Source organism: Nipponia nippon, unplaced genomic scaffold (genome assembly GCF_047370975.1).
Source record: "Nipponia nippon isolate SJK-2023a ecotype South Korea unplaced genomic scaffold, ASM4737097v1 scaffold_16, whole genome shotgun sequence".
In the NCBI taxonomy this organism is placed as follows: Eukaryota; Metazoa; Chordata; class Aves; order Pelecaniformes; family Threskiornithidae; genus Nipponia; species Nipponia nippon.
The window spans coordinates 11,487,501-11,508,280 of record NW_028262332.1 but is presented as its reverse complement, the minus strand read 5'-3'; the positions used below and the strand labels follow the sequence as shown (position 1 = coordinate 11,508,280).

The following is a 20,780-nucleotide window of genomic DNA, read 5'->3' as shown; positions in this document are numbered from 1 at the left end:
AACCAGATCATTGCTGTGTGGAAAAACACCTATCAAAAATAATTAATGCAGACTCAAATAAAATGCTAAAATGTGAAGACAAAGTAGCTGAATAAGTATCACAGTATAGGTAGACAGTAGAATCAGGCTTCTGACTTTTCATATTTGTAAGCTTCCTATTTGACTTAATGTTATTTAAATCATGTACTTTGTCTTTTTGTGAATATGGCACTAGGACAGTGTGAGCAAGGAGGGAAAGATACCAGGATATGAGAAAGAGCTCAGGCAGAATGGAAATTGGCTTATGTTCTCTCTTCAGTGGGCAGTTGAAGAGATGGTAGAACAGGACCGGCCTGTGGTGAAGGGCAGGATCAAGTTGTAATAAAATATGGCAGAGTAAACCCCCCCCCCAAAAAAACAAAACAAAAACAAACCAAGACAAAATACAACCCCCAAAACTTTCCTTTGCATTAAGTATAAGATTTTCTTCTAAAATTGCTCTTTGTTTTCACCTAAAGTAATATCTGATTTTATCTGATACTTGCCTGTTGATCATTCATTCAGTTTAATTTGAAGAAGGGTTTATAAAACATATTAAAAAAGATTCAGTAGGGTAAATAATTCTCTATTAAAGCTATAACCTACGTCCACAAATGCATAAAAATTCATACTTAGAATTACCACAGACTAATGTATTGATCTCATCTCATCCCATTTTATCTAGAGGTGATATTTGCACATGGAAAAATGTTATAGATATGTTTATTTTGCTTCATTGTGATTAATGTCCTTCTACACTAAAGATGTTATGCTTGTCCTGTATATTCGTTGCTTTTACTTAATGGCTTAAATGCCTTACTTGTGTTTGTGATAATCTATCATCATCTTTTGTACACAGTAGTGTTAAAAATTGTTTTGATTATGGTTTGAGAAAATGTACTTGTAAATTATTCACTGAAAATACATACCACTTCAGTGTATCGTAGGTTCCGTCAGTACTATGTAATTAAATAGCTGTTAAAGATATTTTCTGCTGGAAAGAATGTTAGCACGTTAAAACAGAAATATATAGCTTTGTGTGTACCTTGGCAGTATTCATAAGCAAGAATAGATGTAGTGAGTAAATAGAATTATTTAACTTGTTCAATATTTTATTCTTTAATGAACTGTAGAGGTAAAAAGTAGCAGAATCTCACAATTTGCCATCTCTCTTGCATGGAGATTGAAAAAATCATGCTTTGTTGCACTTACAAATACTAAATGTGGTATCCAGTAATACAGTAATTACAGTGTTTTACATTTGGATGTATTTCTTGATTGCTTTGCTTTACCCTGGATACGGGATTAGGTCCTTCACTATATCATCTTAAAGCAGTTCTGTATCTAGACTAAATCCTTAAATACAGTGGGTATCACATGGACAATTAAAATTGAGTATTGACATGTTTTTAAAATAGTCATACATCTCAATTTTGTTTATCTCAAAGTTTTAAAACCTAATGACCTCATTGCAGCTTGACTATAATTACCATGTTTAAACTTCTATGCATTTTTTAGTTTAAACAGCCTTTGTGTTTTTTTTAAACCAAAAGAAAATTAATGAGAAGAGACAAAGAGACATCAAAGAGGTTTTCCCTCTGATTGCAGTGTTAGAAGTTTTGCCTGAAAATAGGTTACATTTCTTCTGTTTTCAGCTGAATCCTCATTAACTTTACATTTTAATGATGTCCAGAGCGAATTATACGATTATGGTAGATGCCTTAAAGGGAAGCTTAAAGGACACCTTTTTAATGTTTGTTTCTTTATTGGTGGCAGTATTTGCACCAGTATTATAAACAGTGTTGGAATACTAAAAGTAATCCCAAAACATATCAGAAATATCTTCCATTTTTACCATATATGTAGTATAAGTATCTTTAATATTTAACACAAGGGGAGCATGTTAGGGGGATATCTTCATCTTTGTAGAAGAAAAATGTAAATCATGTCCTTTGAAAGAGTTTACAAATCACTTCTGCATCTTATAATCAGTTTAATTTATAATGATAAAATAAAACAGAGACAGATGATGTAACAAAGCCACTGAATTGTTTTATTTTCTTGAACCTTCAGTGGAGAAGATGATCCAAATGTTAGTAAAGTGATAGTTTGTATTTTACAATGACATAAAACATTATTGGGGGAACTCGGTGGAATTTCAATTTCTTCCATTTAGGGGAACACTATTAGCAGCGGTTCTGTGTTCTAATGTACCTCTCCTACTAAAAACTAAGATTGCATAATTAACTTTTTAGATGAAGAATCATTTTTTATCAAATGGGGCAACAAGAACTTGTATTTGGTACACCTTAAACAAGGTTAACTGAAATCTGCAATAGCTTGAATGGAAGTTGGACAGCTGAGAATCCAGGTGGTTCAAGATAATCTTAGAAAACGTACCTTAAAAAATAAAATAAAAATTGCACCCACTCCCCCCAAAAGTATAGCAATTCTATATTAACATTTTTTTCTGCTTCCCTTCTTCCCCTCACACCTTTGCCCCACGGAATGATATGTCCTTTCTGACTGTAGCTCAATGAAAAGTTAGACCAAAATGTCTTGTTAAAAGCGAGGTCTTCTGTTTTTCTGTCCTGACATTTGGCGTCTATGTTTTATGAATAGAACCTTTGATTTTCTTGTGCTGCACTCTAATCAATAAACTAAGTTTTTGGGAGGTGGGATTACAGCAAGGGGGTGGGATGATGGAAGAAGTAGGAATGTCCCAAAGTTCAGCTAGGAGGTAGGACTCAAAATCCAACTGACATAGTGAAATGTTACCATCTAAGATCTTAAAGGCTGGTACTTCATGACTACATTGCCATAACAGAAGCCAATTTCTAATTAATCTCTGATTATTCCTATAGATACGGATCTGCTTGGCATATGATTTCCCAAAACTAATGTCCTGCATCTATATATTCAGTATTTCAGATCAGTATTTCTAAAAAAGATTATTTGCAATGGATACAGTCTTCACTGCTTGTTTTTAATAAATTCAGCCTCCTCGTATGTTCCAGACTCTTAATTCCTGAATGACTGGCTGTCCACTGTAGTGTTGACCAAAGTCTGCTGTTGGTGTTCGTCTGCAGGTCTGTGTTCTGTAGTTGAGTGGAACTGCAATTGCATACGGTCATCATGCTATAAGATGTTCTTGAGAGCTCAATTTTGTAATCATGACTATCAAAATAATCCTTTTTGTCCTGAGAATTCCACCTTAAGGGTGCTACAACTTTATCATCTGCTCTTCCACTGAAATTTGTATAGCGTTTTAGTGTCTTGGCATATGTACACATAGCTCTTATGTAAATGAAATTTTCCCTTTTATTTTGAACTCAAATAAATAAATTTTTGCTAAATAGCGCGTGGTTGACTACTTCATTATTGATTTAGACTACTGTGTCTTGATAGAAGCATTTGATATGTCAATCAGTAATAAATAATTGAATAATGCAAGAGTCATTAGACAAAAATAAAACTGAACTTAACCTTTCCATTTTAGTATGATTCTTATGTATTCTAGTTTATATTAATAAATTTCCTGTAGAAACTATTCAAAAGTCTAAATTGTCATTATTGTCTAGGAGTTACGGCAGACCCAAACTGCGCATCCAGCTTGGGGTGTGTTAGGTGATCTCTTGTTAGAAAATGGGTTTAAGTCTTTCAGATGTTTGGCGCTCTGTAAGCTTGAAAACAGCTTTCAAAAGTGCTGGTTTAAGTTCCTAGTTTAGCTTAAATCTTTTAGCTTTGATCCCTTCTAATGTAACTTTAGTTTGAAGATTGTATCGCTAAAGAAGAAAAAGTTGAGTGCAGTTTCCTGCCTCTTTCTGACCTTTATTTTGTAATTATCAGAGAATTTACAGTAACTTAATCTTTAGTTGAGATGCGTAATAAAAATACTGATTAATAAGCTCTAGCTGACAGAAGGATGTGTATGTTATTTCCTTGGCATGCAGGGTTTTGTATAGAACGATATTAGCACTAAAAACCTGAAATGTTCTTCCTGGTAACTTATTCTGCAAGTATTTGCAGCGTGGCTGTTTCCAGCCAGTTATGTGTTAATGATAGTGCAAGGCTGAAACATTCCAATCATTCATACGCCTGTCCTCCCTTTCTCGTGTGTGTTTCTTTGCTCGGTGTTTTTGCCTTATTTCTTTTGCTTTGTTGTGGTCAATTCAGTCAGTATAATAGCAAAGACATTGGCTTTTTTTTTTCTTTAATAAAGAGTTATGTTAGAGATATACTATAACAGAGAGAAGAGCTATTTATGTCCTAAACTATTGATTTTTAATTAATGTTGCCTGGGCTCATACATGTTGGCAGAATTGCTAACAGCTTGTGGCATTTTTTAATTCACATCTTCTTTTTTGGTATTTTGACAGTGTCATTCATATCTCATGAAAAAGTACCTCGTCAGGTTAAATGTGTTAAAACACCGAGCAAAAGAAGAAGAAGAAAAAAAAAAAGGGCTGCCTAGAAACCTTGATCCATTGCCAAAGTATTTAAACAATTTAGTGTTTTGGTTTTCTAGCTCCAAGCTGCTTCTCAAATCCCTTGCTAATTAATCCAGTTAATTCTTTGTAGACTAACTGTATGCAGGGCTTTTTCTTGTGCTTCTATCGCCAAGAACCCTGTTTTGTTTGAAGCAAACCTAAGCTCAGTTATAAAGGTTGTAGTAATAAAGTGAGTACTTGCAGATGTAAATACAGTGTTTTGAGCCTTTTTAAAAGGAGTTGTGTTTGTGTGTGTAACTTCTGATTTAATGTTTCATGTTTAAAAATTACGCGTATATGCTTGTATAAAAAGATGGAGAGAACTTTGTCGTTAATTTGATCATTTCAGGAAAGGCAGTAGAGCCTCTGTGGAACAATTATGGCATGAAGTATTAGTGTTGCGATATTACAATTAGTGATATACGTTTATTTTTCAACAAGTAAACTACTGTAAATGCTGTTTGTTTCTGTACTCCAAAATGGATGATTGGATATAGGGCAAATAAGAGAGTTTAACGGGAAGGAGAATTTTTAGAAATGACCTGTTGATACGTTGAATTCTCTTGATTAGAGTACAAAGGTGGAATGAATTCAGAACTGGAAAAAGCAGCTAGGGAGCAGAGAGCTTAGAAGCCCAATTAGGCATGGTATGAGATAACGAGAAAAGAGTACACACTCCTCAAGGTGTGCTTGTCTGTGATAAAAGCTGCTGCAGCTCTTGAGCTTACTTCTAGTCTTTAAGATATGTTGAAAACTGCTTCCCCTCCATCATACTGCTTACCAGTGCTGAGCATATGATTGTGCGCGGTAATGCAAGTGTAGCTCTCGCTATCAGTGATGTTTCTACCGAGCAGTACGGGAAAAATGTCTACTCCATCAGCTTTCTCAGTTACTTTGAGAAGTTGCTTCTGAGGACTTACTGTCTATAGGACACAGCCTCCCTCCTATTCTGTGTAATGCTAGCTGTTCTTGTAAATCAGTGATGATGTGCAGATACGAGAGACTACGTTTGGGCTGCCAGTGGCCATAACAAGTTACACTCCTCATTTCCTTAGTCATCCTCAGTAGATTTGCATGTCAGCACAACGGGGGTCGATGGCCATCTGCACTTCAGCGCCTTGTGGATCAACCTGTGGAGAAAAAATGTGCAAGTGGATTCAAGTTGCATTTTTAGATTACCTTTGGAGTTGGTAGTGAAGGAAAAAATTGTTTTCAGCAAATCTGCTTCTAAGGGTGGACAGATTGAAAAGAATTGGCAGAGCTCTTGAAAAAGTCTGAAAGTGTAGCTGGGAGTTTGGTGTGTAATAAAGCTGAGCAAGGAAAAGAGAAGGGAAATTAATGAAATCGCTAGTTTTATATACAGCTGATTTCCAGGGCTGGCAATTAAACAAATATAACATGATTATGAAATGTTCTTGCTCAGAACTAGACTAGCCCACTATCTCAGGAGTATCTTACTAGCTGGATATGTACTATCACACATCTTGCAAGTATCAAATACCTTAAAATGTTCCCATTGCATTTCTATTTTGCAGTTAAAAATCCTTTTGATACCCTTGTCTCTTCTACAGTAACAAAAATGTTATAAAATTTTTTAGTGAGATACTAGATTTCCTGTCTCGTTTCACTGAATATCACCAAGCTCCTCTTTATATGAAACCAATCATTCTTCAGGCTGATAATACTGCTTTAAATGTGTTGAACTTACTTTCTTGGAGGCCTTTTTTTTAATTATAGCATCACACATGGCATAAAGTGAGCTTTGTTAATAGTAGCTGAAAGCATTGCAGGTACGAAAATAGGTCAATACTGCGAGTGTAAATACACCCGCGATTCTCTTGCAGTGCTTGATGCTGTCCAGTTAATGAACTTCACTCCAAAAGAGAGAAGTCATTCTGAGTAGCTGAACACTCAATGATTTTCTTTTTCTTTCATCTCACGGTCATTAGCTAGATGAGGTGTGTTTTTCCACATTAGGACCTCTTTCCCCCCACCCCCACTAAGTTTTAAATACTGTTCAAGAAGTTCAACTTCTGTCATCAACACATCTGACTCCACAGAAACCTTTTGCAGGAGAGTATATTGAATGCTTTTCCTGTCTTTACAAACTTTGATTTATTGCTTCAGTTTGTAGGCTTTGACAAGACCTCAGTGATGCTGCAGCCTTAGTTGAGGCCCGCTGTGACCAATCTCGGATTTTTTTTTTTTTAACTTGCTTCCAGCATACTAGCCCTTAGGAATTTTCATTACCATTTTGATAGAATGGGCAGTACTAATATGAGTGATAACTTGAGATGAGCATGTTACATGGTTCATGCTGAGACAAGAAGGTGCAATTGAGTACTGAAGGGTACAAGGCTAAGTTCTGAAGTGTGTCAACAAAGTAATTATTGCTATCTTTTATGTATGATCTTGTGTGCCTTAAAACTTAGGAGTGAGTTGGTGACCACTGAAACTATTGGTCAGTTAGGATCATTTAATACCATAGATTTCTGTAGTTGTAAATGCATTAAGCGTGAAGCTCTAAGGATGTGTACGTTGTTGTAGAAACCGCAACCATAGTATTACTTATATGATAATGTCTCACCAAAAATGATAGCTAGGTTTGGCTGTCCTTTATTGATAATGAAACATATATGAATCAGTTTCATTGTATGATAGGATATATTTTACTATACATTCCAAAAAGTATTTCAGTTAACATCTCCACTAAAGAAAACAATAGAATTAAGAACGGGATTTTCGGTTTCCTGTGTCACAATTTTGCCTTTGGTAGAATCCGTTTTTTCTGTTTCGATGCCATTTGAATAACTAAAGCATACTGAAATAAACACAGATGCAATAATAGAAATTTTGAAGCCATCAAAACCCAAAATTATTCTGAAGAGCTTGTTTTCTATAAAATCTTGTATTGCTATGCAGGGAGATTCCCATAAGAGAGGATATTTGTGCAGATCAATGACACAGAGCAGTGTCACTGGGAGCTCGTGGTACCCTACTAAAGTAACACACGATAACTTTGAAACTGAAAACAGTTTGAGACTATCAATATGGAAAGTATGAAAGTAAGGTCAGAGTTTTAAACATTATAAAGTTACATAGCTTGAGGCTTAGAAATCAGTATTCGCTGTAGCGTGCTTAACAAAGAAGGTATTCTCTGTGTAGTTTAGGCAATTATACAATTACTGAAGAGTAGAGTTGTGGGGTTTGGGTTTTTTTTTTTCTTTTTTAGTACAACGCTTCAAGAACTTATGGTTAGCTAGAACACTCTTGTTCCAAGTGCTTTTTGAGTCAGTTCAGATTAAACCTGAAATGTGATGGTCCATATAACACTGAATATATTTCTGCAGTACTGGTATGTATTTGCCTAATAATATGTCTATCTGAATTTATTATGGTTGGTGAATTTTGGAAAGAGATAAAAAAAAGTTAGATGACTGTAAAGTGTTCTGTTATACATGGAAAATGTAGGTTATTAGCAAATTAAAATGGCCATAATATCATTAAAAGTAAAAACAAAAATGGTGAAAATAAAGCAGTTTGGAAAATGTTTATAAAACTCAAAGTATTTTCTAGTAGTGAAAAGCCTGGTGGTATGTTGGAAAATACTATTTGTTTTCATTAGCAATTCCTTTAAGTTTTGTAAGGTAGTGGATTGATTGCCATGGCCATGTTGTGGTTTTACATGAGTTCCTTGTAATATAGTATTTCTGAAGAGCAATAAGACATTAAAATGTTATTCCTGGCTTTCTTCAAAACAACAAACAGAATTTAAAATTATCTGGTTGACACAGGAAAGTAGGAACTGTGAAATTATGTAAAAATTTCTCTTAAAATGAATTGAATAAGAATTTTCTTGAGTGAAAGTGCATATTAATATGCCAGTGTTAGGTATGAATTAAGTTGGCTATAAACTCTCATTTTATCAAATGTAAATCTTTTATTTTTGCTGTAAAAAGCTAGCTTAAAGAAATTGTTTTGGGCTACATATGCTTGAACCTTCAGCAGAAGCAGTAATCTTGGGAAAGCAGATAGGCATACATAGGAAATTTGAAATACACGTCTTGTAAATATTAAAGAGAGTGACTGTTTCTTGTAAAAATGTCAAAACTCTAGTTGCTTTGGTCTTATCTTGTGTAACTTGAGAATCTGCATTCTGGAAATAGAAGTTAAATTGGCAGATTTACACAATCACCGCTTGTGTCTGGTATTGTTAAACTCTAGATGATGCGCTAACTCTGGATTAATTTTTGCTGCATGCTAGCTACATGTGATAAAAGTCTGTTTTTCTTCCTTTATTGCTTCTGAGACTTAAGAAAAATCTTATCTTGTAAATCCTGCCCTGTGTGGTATTGGCACTTCCAGATTGTCACATTTAAATCGTAGCAGGAAATATTAGTTAACTGTTTCTTTCGTATTTTCAGGACAAGGAGGGCTTGCCAGCTGCTGTTGAAGTGAAGAGGCTGTCACCAGGCAACTCTGCTGTCTCGGAATATAAATACAAAGAGGCAGGAGAGAAACGAATTCAGTATTCATGGCCTGAGCACTTGAAACTTAAATCTCTATTAAATTTATAGAGTGGTGAAAAGGTTATGAGGAAAAAATATTCTGATCAAACACAAATAAATTTAAAAAATTATTAAAACCAAAAAAGCCTACTTAAAGTAGGTGTTCCTATTCAACTTCTACATTTAAAGTCTTTTGTATAATTGTTATGGGCAGCCTGTAAAATGTTCAGAACGCTTTGTATTTAATTTTGTAAGCCGGGCTTTGTGGATTTCTTGAACATTGAAGTAGGATGTTACCTAATTGTATTTTTTGCAAGTGTTAGCTGCTGTGTAATTTGCTGACTGAAATTACAGGGGAAAAAAATAATTAAAAACATAATCCATTCAAAATTTGCTCTTTGCAGGCCTCCTGGAGTTTGGCTTAGATTTCCAGTAATACTAAATTTCTGGGTTGGTTGAAGAACAGATGGTTATGAAGGGAAATATCCCCTTAAGTGCATAGTAAAGCAAACTCAAAAGATTCATCAACCATGCTTTAATGTGGACTTGAGGTATCACCAAAGTGATTAACCATTGCATATAAAAGATCTGAGGAGCTCAAATGAAGATGGGAGAAACATGTAACAAACAAGACTTGAAATAAGTACTTTTTTTTGTCTTCTGTTTTTGGTCTCTTATTTTAGCTTTAACTCTATCCTATGCATCCCCTTTTTATAGTTCTAGCTTTAGTTATATCAGTATCATCAGTTTAAGAATTAATCTGGACTGAAAGTTTTCTGCTCTTCTTTGTAAGGAAGTAATTCTGAGTTTTCTGATCACTGAAGACATCTTACACTTTCTAATGTCTCCTTATTCTTATAGTTTAGAAAGTTAGTAGAGGAGAAATTAATCTGTACTGTTTTACAGCTGATTTTTTTAAACTAATTTCTTGGTATGGATGAAACAAAAGGAGTTAAGGATTTAATATGGAGGTAGTTCCCCAACCATATTGAACACTCTGTGCTTGCAACACAACTCTTTCACAACTTCCATTAAAAGAATTGGTAAAGTTTTGATTAAACCTGGCACCATTCCATATAAGAATCCAAGAGAGTAAATAATAGCAGTTGAAGATGGAATGTGTTACCTTACAAAAGGATCTAACTAACGTTTCCGGTATCCTTTTACTTACCATTTATCGGATCTTGACTCTGACACATGCATTTTCTTCAATCCATTGCTTCTTGATCTGCTCCTGTTACAACTTTAATGCTGTGGAAGGGAAGAGCTGATCTTGTTCCTTGGGAGAGGGATGACTGACTTTATGCTACAGAAGAGATTTGAAATAAAATATAAACTGAACCAACTCTTCAGTTTTTGTGGTTATGTTTGCATTAACATTTAGATTGGAGCTAACTTCAGTGTTGTTTTGATTGGGTGTTTGTTTTGGGTTTTTTTGGTTTTTGTTTTTGTTTTTCTTTATTCTCCAGCATTTGTTTATTTCATGATATTTTAGCTCTTCAAATGGTATGGAAACAAAAGAACAGGTTCTTTCAAAGCTGTAATGGTGCCAAAGGAAACTGGAAATACCGTTCTTAACTCTACTACTTTTCTGTAGTGGAATGTCCGTGTGATGCTAAATGCCTTTTAAGTGGCAAGCTGGACAGTTCAACAACTTGACATGACACCAAAAAACTGATTAGGACTTGCTGAGAGGAAACTAATGTAGCCTCTTCTTTCTGTAAAACACAATGAATGTTTTTCCTGTCGTCTTATCCAAGAAGTGAGTGTTGTTTCCATTTTGCACTGATGGTACTTTAGTTTTTTAACAGGATTGTAAAATGAATTTAACCAAGACCCCTTTAGATGGGAAGTTGGTTTGGATGCTAGAAGCAGTGAAAGTCTCATATTTAAGGTTTACTCAGAATGGGTCATAAAGCTGCAGATGGACTAATGCGTGCACTGGAAAACTGACGTGGGGAGATCGGTTAGGAACCCGGCCACCTCAGGTGGACTGACACATGAGGGCAGCTTTGACGACTTCTGCCAGTTCTTGTATCGTTTGAATTTTGAAGATCATTCTTTTTATTCTGGAGAGCTGTATATAGCCTTAAGTAAAAATCCACTATGAAGTTGTAGCTTAACCTGCTTTACTCTGGAAGGATATAAAAAAAAAAAAAAAAAAGGTACTGCTGAACACTGCCTAGGAAAGTTTTGCTCCTCACTGCCCCTCTGGCTCTTGATGTGTTAATAATATAAAACAATTATGGAAATCATAGTGATTTGCTTAATCTGTTCTGGTTTTCTCTCTTCCTTCCTGTTTCCTATGATGTATATTTTATGTTGCCTTTGCTCTCAGTCTTTCTTGCTTTTGGATCATTTTACTGAACTCTGAACAGCATTTCGTGTGTGAGTTGCAAACCTTATATTCTGTTTCTAGATTAAACTATTGTGAAAAGCATTTTCATGTTACCAGTGCGGTTTTTGGCACTTGCAGGGCAGACTTCCAAATGTTCTGTTACGAGAGAGAGGCAAACTTGCAAGTCTGTTTTTTATGGCGTTAATGTCAATGGGCTCGTTTGAACAGCAGCTGATGTATATAGTACTTGCTGGTTCACACAACTGGTGATTGCACATCATTCAGAAAAACTTCAGTAACTGAGAATGATAGGTCAGTCTCCTCTTATTTATGCCTAACTCGTCACAAAGATGCGGACTATATCCTAGGAATGGAATATTTGTTTGAAATGTGATCTGCTAGGTGAATGGTTTCATTGCATACTATTCTCACATGGCTTGTATTTTTGAATATTGAGCCTGCTATGTATGCTTGCTATGCATGTTGATACTTTGGGGGAGCTTCAGTTGCATGCATTGTGTTGTGGGCAGGATTTTTGTGTGTGTGGTTTTGGTTTTTTTTTTAATCTAGTTTGTAAGACATTCTTACAGAATTTTCTTTTACATCTCGGTTGTTTTCTGACTTGTACGCTTTTAGGATAAGGAGTGCCTTAAGAAGAAAAGATTGAAGTCTTAAAGCTTCACATCCAGAAAAACGTAATTTTTATTCCATATGTATTTTCTGCCAGAACTTGTTCTGAGGTTTCTTGTCTGCCTTCTTGTGTGTGCAGGTTTTTTCTCTCCCACATTTTCTCCACCGCCCCCTACCCCCCTGCCTTTTCCCTCCTCCCCTTCTCCCCCCTCTCTGAGATGTTATCTGCATGCTAAGTCTGCAGCAGTTTAAGGGCAAGCAGAAGTGTTCGGCTGTACTGAATACAGGACATCAAGGAGTTTGCAGAGGTTTGGAAAGAAGTTTTACGTTACTTTTTAGTTGTGCTGCATAAGTACTATAATGTGTAGTGGGTGTTGAAACTAAAGTTACTCTGAACGGAATTCCATTTCGTTTTAGAGGGATTGCAGCTATAAAGACCTTAAAGAAGTGAATGAGTTAAATCATTTAGTTAGGGAGGTAAAACGAAGCAATTTTCACTATTTTTCAATTTGGTATTAGTATATCTGAATGATTTGTAGCCAGTATGGATTAAATTGGCTGACTTATCAGAAGAAACAGGTTAGTATGTATTGGTTTTGTGTGGTTAACTGTGGGAAGTATTTGCTGATCATTTTTTGAAGAACTTCCCTGGTTTTATAATTTCCATACATTTCAAATACAGACCAGTTTGAGTTAGAAGTAATTAAGCATGCCTCTTTTAAAAGCAAAACTCTTCACTTCATGATGTAAGAAAAGTTGAGAGTAAAAGAGCAGCACAGTTACACTAATATGCCATTGTAGCATGTTCCCATCCTGTCATCTGGAAAATTAAATCAGGTTACAGCATGGATTAACATCTAGACTTGTGAGGAGGGGAAGGTAGTGTCTTAAATGCCATGAAATTGAACAATGGGATTATACAGTTCACAGCTAATTTCAATATTCTTCTGTATTTGGCTTTTTGTTGAAGAAGGTTCTGTAAGAAAAGGCAGTAATAGGTTTTAGAACTTGGAAATATTCACATAATTACTAAAATACTAACAATAATAGCTTGCATACGGTTGAGCAATCAATACAATGCTCTACATAATGTGCATAGATGTGAGGTAGAATCTCTACTACTAGAGGGAAAAACTAATGTGTTAGCAATGAAAACTGTGTTCACCTAGCGTGGAATCGATGGTTTGTGCTATCCATTTGTTGGTACTCTATAAATGCATGGCAAAGAATCAAAATGCTGCTGTGACAGTGCAGAATGGTTTTACTCGTCTGTCACTGAGAAACAGCATTGTCCTTTCTTACCCCTTTTCAAAATAAATAATATGTTCAGTTACAAAAATTTCGTGTATTGTTCATATGAGAATTGATTCAGTAGTTTCCCTCAAAAGCACCTCTTAAAATAGTTGCAAAGGAAACTGCTTCAAAAATAACCATGTGATCCGTTTCGCATGTGTTTTTCCTAACCGGTCCTCCCTAGAACAGGGTGTACATTGTGAGTAACAAGGGCTAGTGGATGTCCAGGCCTTGGGCCAGCCTAGATGTTACGGGCAGCAGCTGCTTTGTACGGAGCGGTATCCTCTGGGAAGAGGGCTTTCAGTGCTGTGGATCAGGTTGGTAAGTGAAGCCACTGAAGCTCAGTGAAGTCATTCATGAATCTTAGGAAATTCATAAGACGTGCCATTGGTATAAAAGCTTTTTAAACCTGAGCGTAAACATTAGGAATGAAGTTAAGTTGACTTGTTTCTTAGTACCAACAGTTTTAATTTACATTTATGATGTATATGTATTTCATTGCACTTGCACCCATACAAGAATGGGAGACTACAGATAAGATGGTATATTTGAGCTTTTTTTTGGAATGATATTGTTTGTGTACTTTCTGCTTTACACTTGTAACTTAGAATTTCTGGTGCTATATTTCAGCGTGCTGTTAATATTAATATACGGTTATTTTCCAGAGAAGTTTGTCAGCACTTGCTTTAGGTAGAAACTGTGTGGATCTTGTCATCTTTTGTGAGCTGAAACTACAAAATCAGACGTAATGAAAGATAAACAGGAGATCTCAAATTACCATCAACATACAAGTTCAACCTATAGCACAACTTGAGTTCATGTTTTGGTGTTTGGGAAAAGTTTGGTTTGAGAAGCAGCTCCATAATTCACGTGACTTCTTTTCTTTCTGTTGTTAACTTTCACTTTGTCTCTTCATCATTTTGCGATGTCTCCTTTTGCTGGCCTCAGCTGAGCTTTTAATGCTTTATAACTTTATAGATGACTGGTGCACTGGAAATCTCTCTCCTTTGCCGTAACTATGTAAGAGGCTGGCTAGGATTTGTCTGTCTCTTCCCTTGTTCTGATGTCACAAATAGATTCCACTCTCCTGAACTTGAAAAAAGTATTTTACGTGTGTTTACTTTGGCTATGGAGTACTAAAGTAGAAAAATATTTGAGCATCATTTCATTAGAAAGCCTGTTAAGTACCTAGACTAAGAGCATTCAGTGTGTTTTGAGTTGCAAAGGGTTTTCTTACTGTCTGGAGATACAGTGGAGCTACATCTGATTCTGTTTGCATGCAGTGCGCAAAACAAATTACCGTTAGTAACAGTGTTTGAAGTTTTCAAGTTACTTCAGTTTTATAGGCAGAGTTGACAGTCAGTTATGTTCATGTCTTTACCAAGTATTTCACATGAGTGCTGAAGCATATTTTGCTGAGTAAAGCTGAATCCCGAATGCTTGTTTGAGCTACCCTCCTGTATTCCTCCGTTTGTATGACCGTTTTCCCCTGTTCAGGATAATTTGGATATTGTGTCCATTGTGATTATTAGGCGCCTTGTGCTTATCCTTTCAATGGAGAGCCTGCCCATACTGAGTAGATGTTTTGTAGATGTTTATATTTCATAAAGTCAGGTGTCTTGAAGGCCACTATCCAAACGTATGTATCTATGTAAATCCTCTTGGTTTAGTGAGGGTGCTCCAGCTTCGTGGAACTTCATGTAATGACTGCATAGAATTTAAATATAATTTTATTGTGTATGTAAGTGTAGGTAAGCGTAGTCGAAAACGCCCTTCAAATGAATATTAGATTAACAACGAAAAATGGATAAAGTGATGAAAGCTATAATAACAACATACGATATAGTTTTTTTTTCCATTGTGTAGTGTTTTCCAAATAAAGATACTGAAAGTTTAGTAAATATTCCCAGACCATTTAAAAGCTAAAGTAATGGAGCTGATGCAATGTTAAATATAAAGTACTTGTAAAAACATGAGGATGTGCAAGCATGTGCCTGCCAGGCATAACGTAAAGGTGGTTTGTTAACTGTAGGGTTCCAGGTTATATGGATTAGCCATTCTGATGCTGTTATGAGATGTGTTATCAAAAGCAGACTGCATACAAACCATGCATCCCGCTGTCTTAACAGGCGTGTGACACCCGGTGCAGTTCCACAAGGTGCTTTGCTCATCCAACTAAGTCCATATTGCTGTCATTTCCATTGAAATTGGGGGTTGAGAAATTAAGTTAATTTCATACATTTCATGCATTGTGGATGAAATTAAATTTCTCCTAATGTATACAGTTGATTGACATAGGAAGTTTTTATTTATACTGAAGACAGCTTATGAATGTATCATAGTGCTGTGAAATGCATTTTTTGGATGAAAATATAATTATAGACTGTGTGCTTTGAGAACACGTTCATCTTGAACCTGTAGAAACTGACTCAGGTAGGGACTCTTAATCACAGTCGCATCTTCTTCTAAATCGCGGTGTGGTAATGTTTAATCCCGTGAGGGGAACAGTGCTATCTGCGTGAGGATTCAGTTCCCCAAAGCCCAGATTCAGACGTTCTCAGTTGCTTAGTCTTGAAAACAACCCGAACTCCTTCGTTTGCTTGAAGACTGCACAGCACAGCAAGCATCTGACAAAGTTCCTCCTGTCTGAGCCTTGCAGTGTGTATGTTTTACTGTCTAATTTTAAAGAGGTAGAAGTAACTTATCCTTTAGGATATAGATCAATATACAAGTAAAAATGCAATGGTACTAGTTAAGAGATATAGAAAAGACTATGTAACAGCAAAGTAAAAATTATATTGCAGTCAATAAGCTACTATGTGGAAAAGTTGAGAAACTCCCCATTTTGTGTTACTGAATTGCATAAAAGGCCCGTTTCAAGAAGGTCTGTTACCTCTGGTTTTGTGGGGGTTTGGGCCATCTTTTTTTTTTTTTTTTTTTTTCTTTTCTATCCATTTTCTTCTGTTACTAAGCTCATTGAAGACACAAAATAAGAAACAGATATTCTAAATATTTACTCACAGTTTATGAGTAGCTACGCTGGATGACCTATAGGAAGGGTTCTTACAATGTGGCATACCTGCATTTTGTAGTATGCAAACCACAGCAGCAAAAGATGATCCGTCCTTGCTGCCTTTTCTCAAGAGAAGGTGGAGGCCAGCCTTCTGCGTTTGCAGGTAGCCTGACCCAGCAGCGTTGGCGACGGCTGGCAGTGTCACCGCTGCTGTGTGAGGAGAGGAAGCCATAGGGATGGACAGCAAAGATCAAAACGTTGCTCTTCTTGCAGCAAGGATATATCGCAATTCTTTCCATGGCAAGAGCATGTGACAAAATTTTTGTTTCAGCAGAAGCGGTCTTAAGGTAATTATAAAGGTGATCTGATTTTTGATGCATTGTAAAGATCTTAGTAACCCGTGGTCTAATTTTTAACTAGTGCATGTTACCCATAAAGAACAAATATTCAAAACCGCATAATTTCTGAAATAAATAAGGAAAATAATTTTGTAGTAGATCAGTTAAACATCTCAGTAGCTTTGAAAATTGAAATATCCTCCATTACTGGCTATTGATATCAAAGGATATTACAGAAATGTTGGAGATATACACTCTGATGTAGCGATGGGGGGGGAAGTTATTGTTTTTTACTCTATTGGTAATCACCATAACTGCATTTTAATTATGTACCACACTCTGCGTCATAGACAATGGCTGTGAATGAGTCAACATTGAAAATTTTGCCAAATCCTGTTGAGTGTATAGTCTAGTTAACTGATGTACAAAATGTAGTGCTCCTTGTAAGAGATGAGGACAATGGAAATCTTTTGGTTTGTTTTAAGTTGATTTATTGTGAGGGTGGTGAGGCACTGGCACAGGCTGCCCGGAGAAGCTGTGGGTGCCCCGTCCCTGGCAGCGCTCAAGGCCAGGCTGGACGGGGCTTTGGGCAACCTGGTCTGGGGGAAGGTGTCCCTGCCCGTGGCAGGGGGGCTGGAACCAGGTGAGCTTTAAGGTCCCAACCCAAACTATTCTGACTCTTGTGATTTTAACTTCCCTGTGTTAGGGACATGTATAGAACAGGGAGGGTTTTTTCTGTTTATTTTACGCTGCGTATTCTATGGCAGCTGCTCCGCCTTATTTCTCGATGGCACAGAAATTTTTGAGAGGCAGGAAAAAAAAAATCCCAAATTTCTGTAAGAATGAACATATTTAAATAAAAACTCTGAATGAAAATTGACGTATGTAGACAAAGCTAAAATTGAACCCAGAAGAGCCTAACAAAAAATCCTTGGCTGTGATTTTTAAGTTATTTGTGTTTTGCTTCATTTTAATAAGCAAGGTTCGTAAGGTGGCCTCTGAGACAATAAAAGCACCAGCGTGTATTTGTTTGCCCATGATAACTTTCAGCTACCAGTGCTTGTGAGTGAATCTTAGTATCTTGCAAGGTGGTGCACAGTGCACCTCTGTCTTCTGGGTGGTGACCTTGCTAGGAGCTTTCAGGTTTGCGTAAATGCTGACAAATAGGTTCCGATAGGCCTTCCTCCATTCCAGTGAGCTCCTGAAACACAGAAAGACTTTGAAGATGCTAAGAAAACAGGAAAAACCACATGTTCACACACACGCATGCACACACACACAGTTACTTCATATGACTAATCTGTTTTGTTGTATTTTTAAGGAATGGAGAATGTGGATTGTGATCTGTGGAGGAATGTGTTTAGAGCAAGCACACTGTGAATTTATGTCCCAATTTAATTCCTCATTTCCTTAAAAAATGGTAAATGATAAAATGCTCTGTGTGTCACTGTGTATATATATTTATATTAAGTTTGAGAGCAGCGGGTCAATGGAAGTGGTGGTGTTGGGAATGTCAATATCGTGTTCCAGGCACTGTTACAGATTTCTTAAGCAATATTCTGTACTGGCATTTACAAATTTTTTTCTTTCATTGATGTGTTGTTTCTGTGAAATCCGGAAAGTTTAGCCTCAAATAATTAATTTAAAAAATCTTCAAGAATATGCGTCATAATAGATGTTGCATAGTTTCATCTTACCGCTGATACTGTGCTTTGGTGACGTATGAAGCCGTATTGTCCTGTTCATTGTTCCTGGTGTAGGAAGGACTGGTCACGCCGTTCAGCTGTTCACATTCGTTTGCATGTTTGGACATTTAGCTTAGCACGCTTACTGCATAATAGGTTTAAGAATTTTCAAACTAAGGCTTTAAAATGTGATCCCTTGCTTTCTATTTCTACTTTGTTGTGTTAATGTAGAAGGGTTTGCTCATATGCATATGTAAAATTTGATATATTATGTGTGTAATTGTATGCGTGTAATGGCGAAATGTTAAAACTAAGCATATGATTGTCTGGGAAAAGTTAAGCTAGAAAGTTTACTAATGTACAGTCTTGCTGTATTTCTAATGTAAAAAGAATACACCTTAATGAAAAGTTTGCATCTACTAGCAATTGAATCACCAATCAATGGATTTATTACTGAAGTAAACTTTGCCGATGAGAAATCTGGGGTGGGACCATTCTGAAATAACAGCGTGTGGTGCACGTGTCGTAGAAATGACTCTTCCCCTCAAGCCTCCGCTCCAATGCAGCGTAGCAGTAATTGAGCAGTAGAGGTTGTGCATGCAATGTCGCTCCCTACCTGATGATCAAAATTTGTGGCAACAGTGTACACAGAGTCAGAAATCTGGTAACGGGGTATCCCGGGAGCCAGGCCTCATCCAGCCAAATCCATCGGATTGTACAAAGGGTAGACGCCGTGGGGGACAGCAGTGGGTTTTTTCTATGCCTTACGCTTCATTCTGAACTCTTGTGTGATTGTTGTAGGGTTGGGTTTTGTAATTAAAAAAATTCTTTGTAGAGTGGAATCTGATTTTCTCAGCCATATTCCTTTGAAAAATGGATGGCTTTGAAGGGTTCTGTTTTAAATAGGTTGTCATCTAAATAATTTCAATCACGATATTTTGTTGTTTTATGAACATCTCTAATTAAATTCAGGAAATACTACCATATTATTTATTCTGACAAGCCAAAGGAATGAGGATGTTGCATCACTCCTGAATGCTTGCTAATCTGAAGCATTAGAGGTTCCAGGGCTATAATAATTACCTTTTTCAAATTCTGGGTAAATATTTGTTGTTCTCTAGGGAGCATACCTTAACGTTAATATAAAGTAATTTTGAGAGATTTGTAATCTGGTATCGCTGAAAACATCTATGGAGGTTAATGGACGCAGTGTCTGTAGCTGGCAAAACTAGTTGCCTGATTCCAAACAAGATCTAAGTGCATTTGGTAGCCGTTTTCTGGTGACAAGCCTCGTTGGCAAGTTGCAGCCAGAGAGATACTGCACAAGGTAACAGCCTAAAGTTCGGTGTAGCACCAGGACATCTCTTATAAAATCAATTATATATAAATATGTATTTACAAACAGATGTATGTGTGTGTATATGCATGCATATGTACACACAGATATTTATGGTTTCACGTGTTCTGTATGTGTATGTTTTATATACATTTTTTGTCTTTCTGGAGGAGGGTAAAGGGAGAGCCTTGAAAAGTCCTTCCCTGCTCTTATCAACATAGCAGCCTCAGCTGCCCTCCTTGGATCCCCTGCCAGGGTTGCTATCATCTTCTGATCAAATATTAATGTGTGATTCTCTGCTTGCTCACTAATCCAAAGCCAATTAATATTATCTGTCAATTATTTACAGATCCTGAGGTGCGGAGGCAATTCCCAGAGGACTACAGTGACCAGGTTTGGAATGCGTAATTAATTTTTTACATGACAAAATTTATTTCAGGGTTGTTCAACATATTATTGCTGCTCTTTTTACTGAAAGAGATAAATGCATTCTTAGAAAGAAAAAGAAGCTTTAATTAGGAGCAGAAGGATAAAAACATTTTCACATTTAAAGCAGAAAACGGAAGAATTTTGGGTCTCATAAGATTGTTTTACAATCTAGTTTTTACAAGCGAACATGAGAGCGGGAAGGAAAATTGATTAATAAATTTCACTTTTTGCCTTTAGGTGCCACAGCCTGCAGTTCATTTGGCAGTCCTTACTTCATTGTCTGAAAGGTTTATAGCTATATTTAACTGGGCACCTGGCAGTACAGTACATTTTTTAAATTCTTGCCTGATCATGCAGTCTCTAGTCTGTTTCAAAAAGATGGTATAAAAATACGAATGTGCAGGTAGAGCACGCAGGTATTTATAATTTAGTTTATACACAGATCGAATGTGGAATTTTTCACAGGATTTCTAGCTGACTTTGAAATTAACAGCTTTGAGTTACCTTGTATTTTACTATGTCTCATTAGAAGTGGATTGGGGCAGGGGTCAGAGGTTAGGGAGAGGGGATTATTACTGTGGTGTCTATAAGTACTACTGGAGTTAATGCGCTGTTATTGTTTGTCAGCGTTTAGGGGAACTGCTGCATCTGGGTCGTGAGCGCAAGCTGATTTCTTGTACCTTTATTTCTGGGAAGTGCTGA

At 36.4% G+C, this 20,780-nt stretch overlaps 1 protein-coding gene across 5 annotated transcripts in view; it reads left to right on the top strand.

The window, feature by feature from the left end:
* Nucleotides 1–20,780, top strand: part of DENND1A (DENN domain containing 1A) — a 217,702-nt gene that overhangs the window by 16,901 nt on the left and 180,021 nt on the right. For all 5 annotated transcript variants that reach the window (XM_087752734.1, XM_087752732.1, XM_087752731.1 and 2 more), the window contains exon 3: nucleotides 19,999–20,042. In XM_087752734.1, the coding sequence (XP_087608860.1) occupies nucleotides 19,999–20,042 (44 nt within the window). The remainder of the gene's footprint in view (nucleotides 1–19,998; nucleotides 20,043–20,780) is intronic.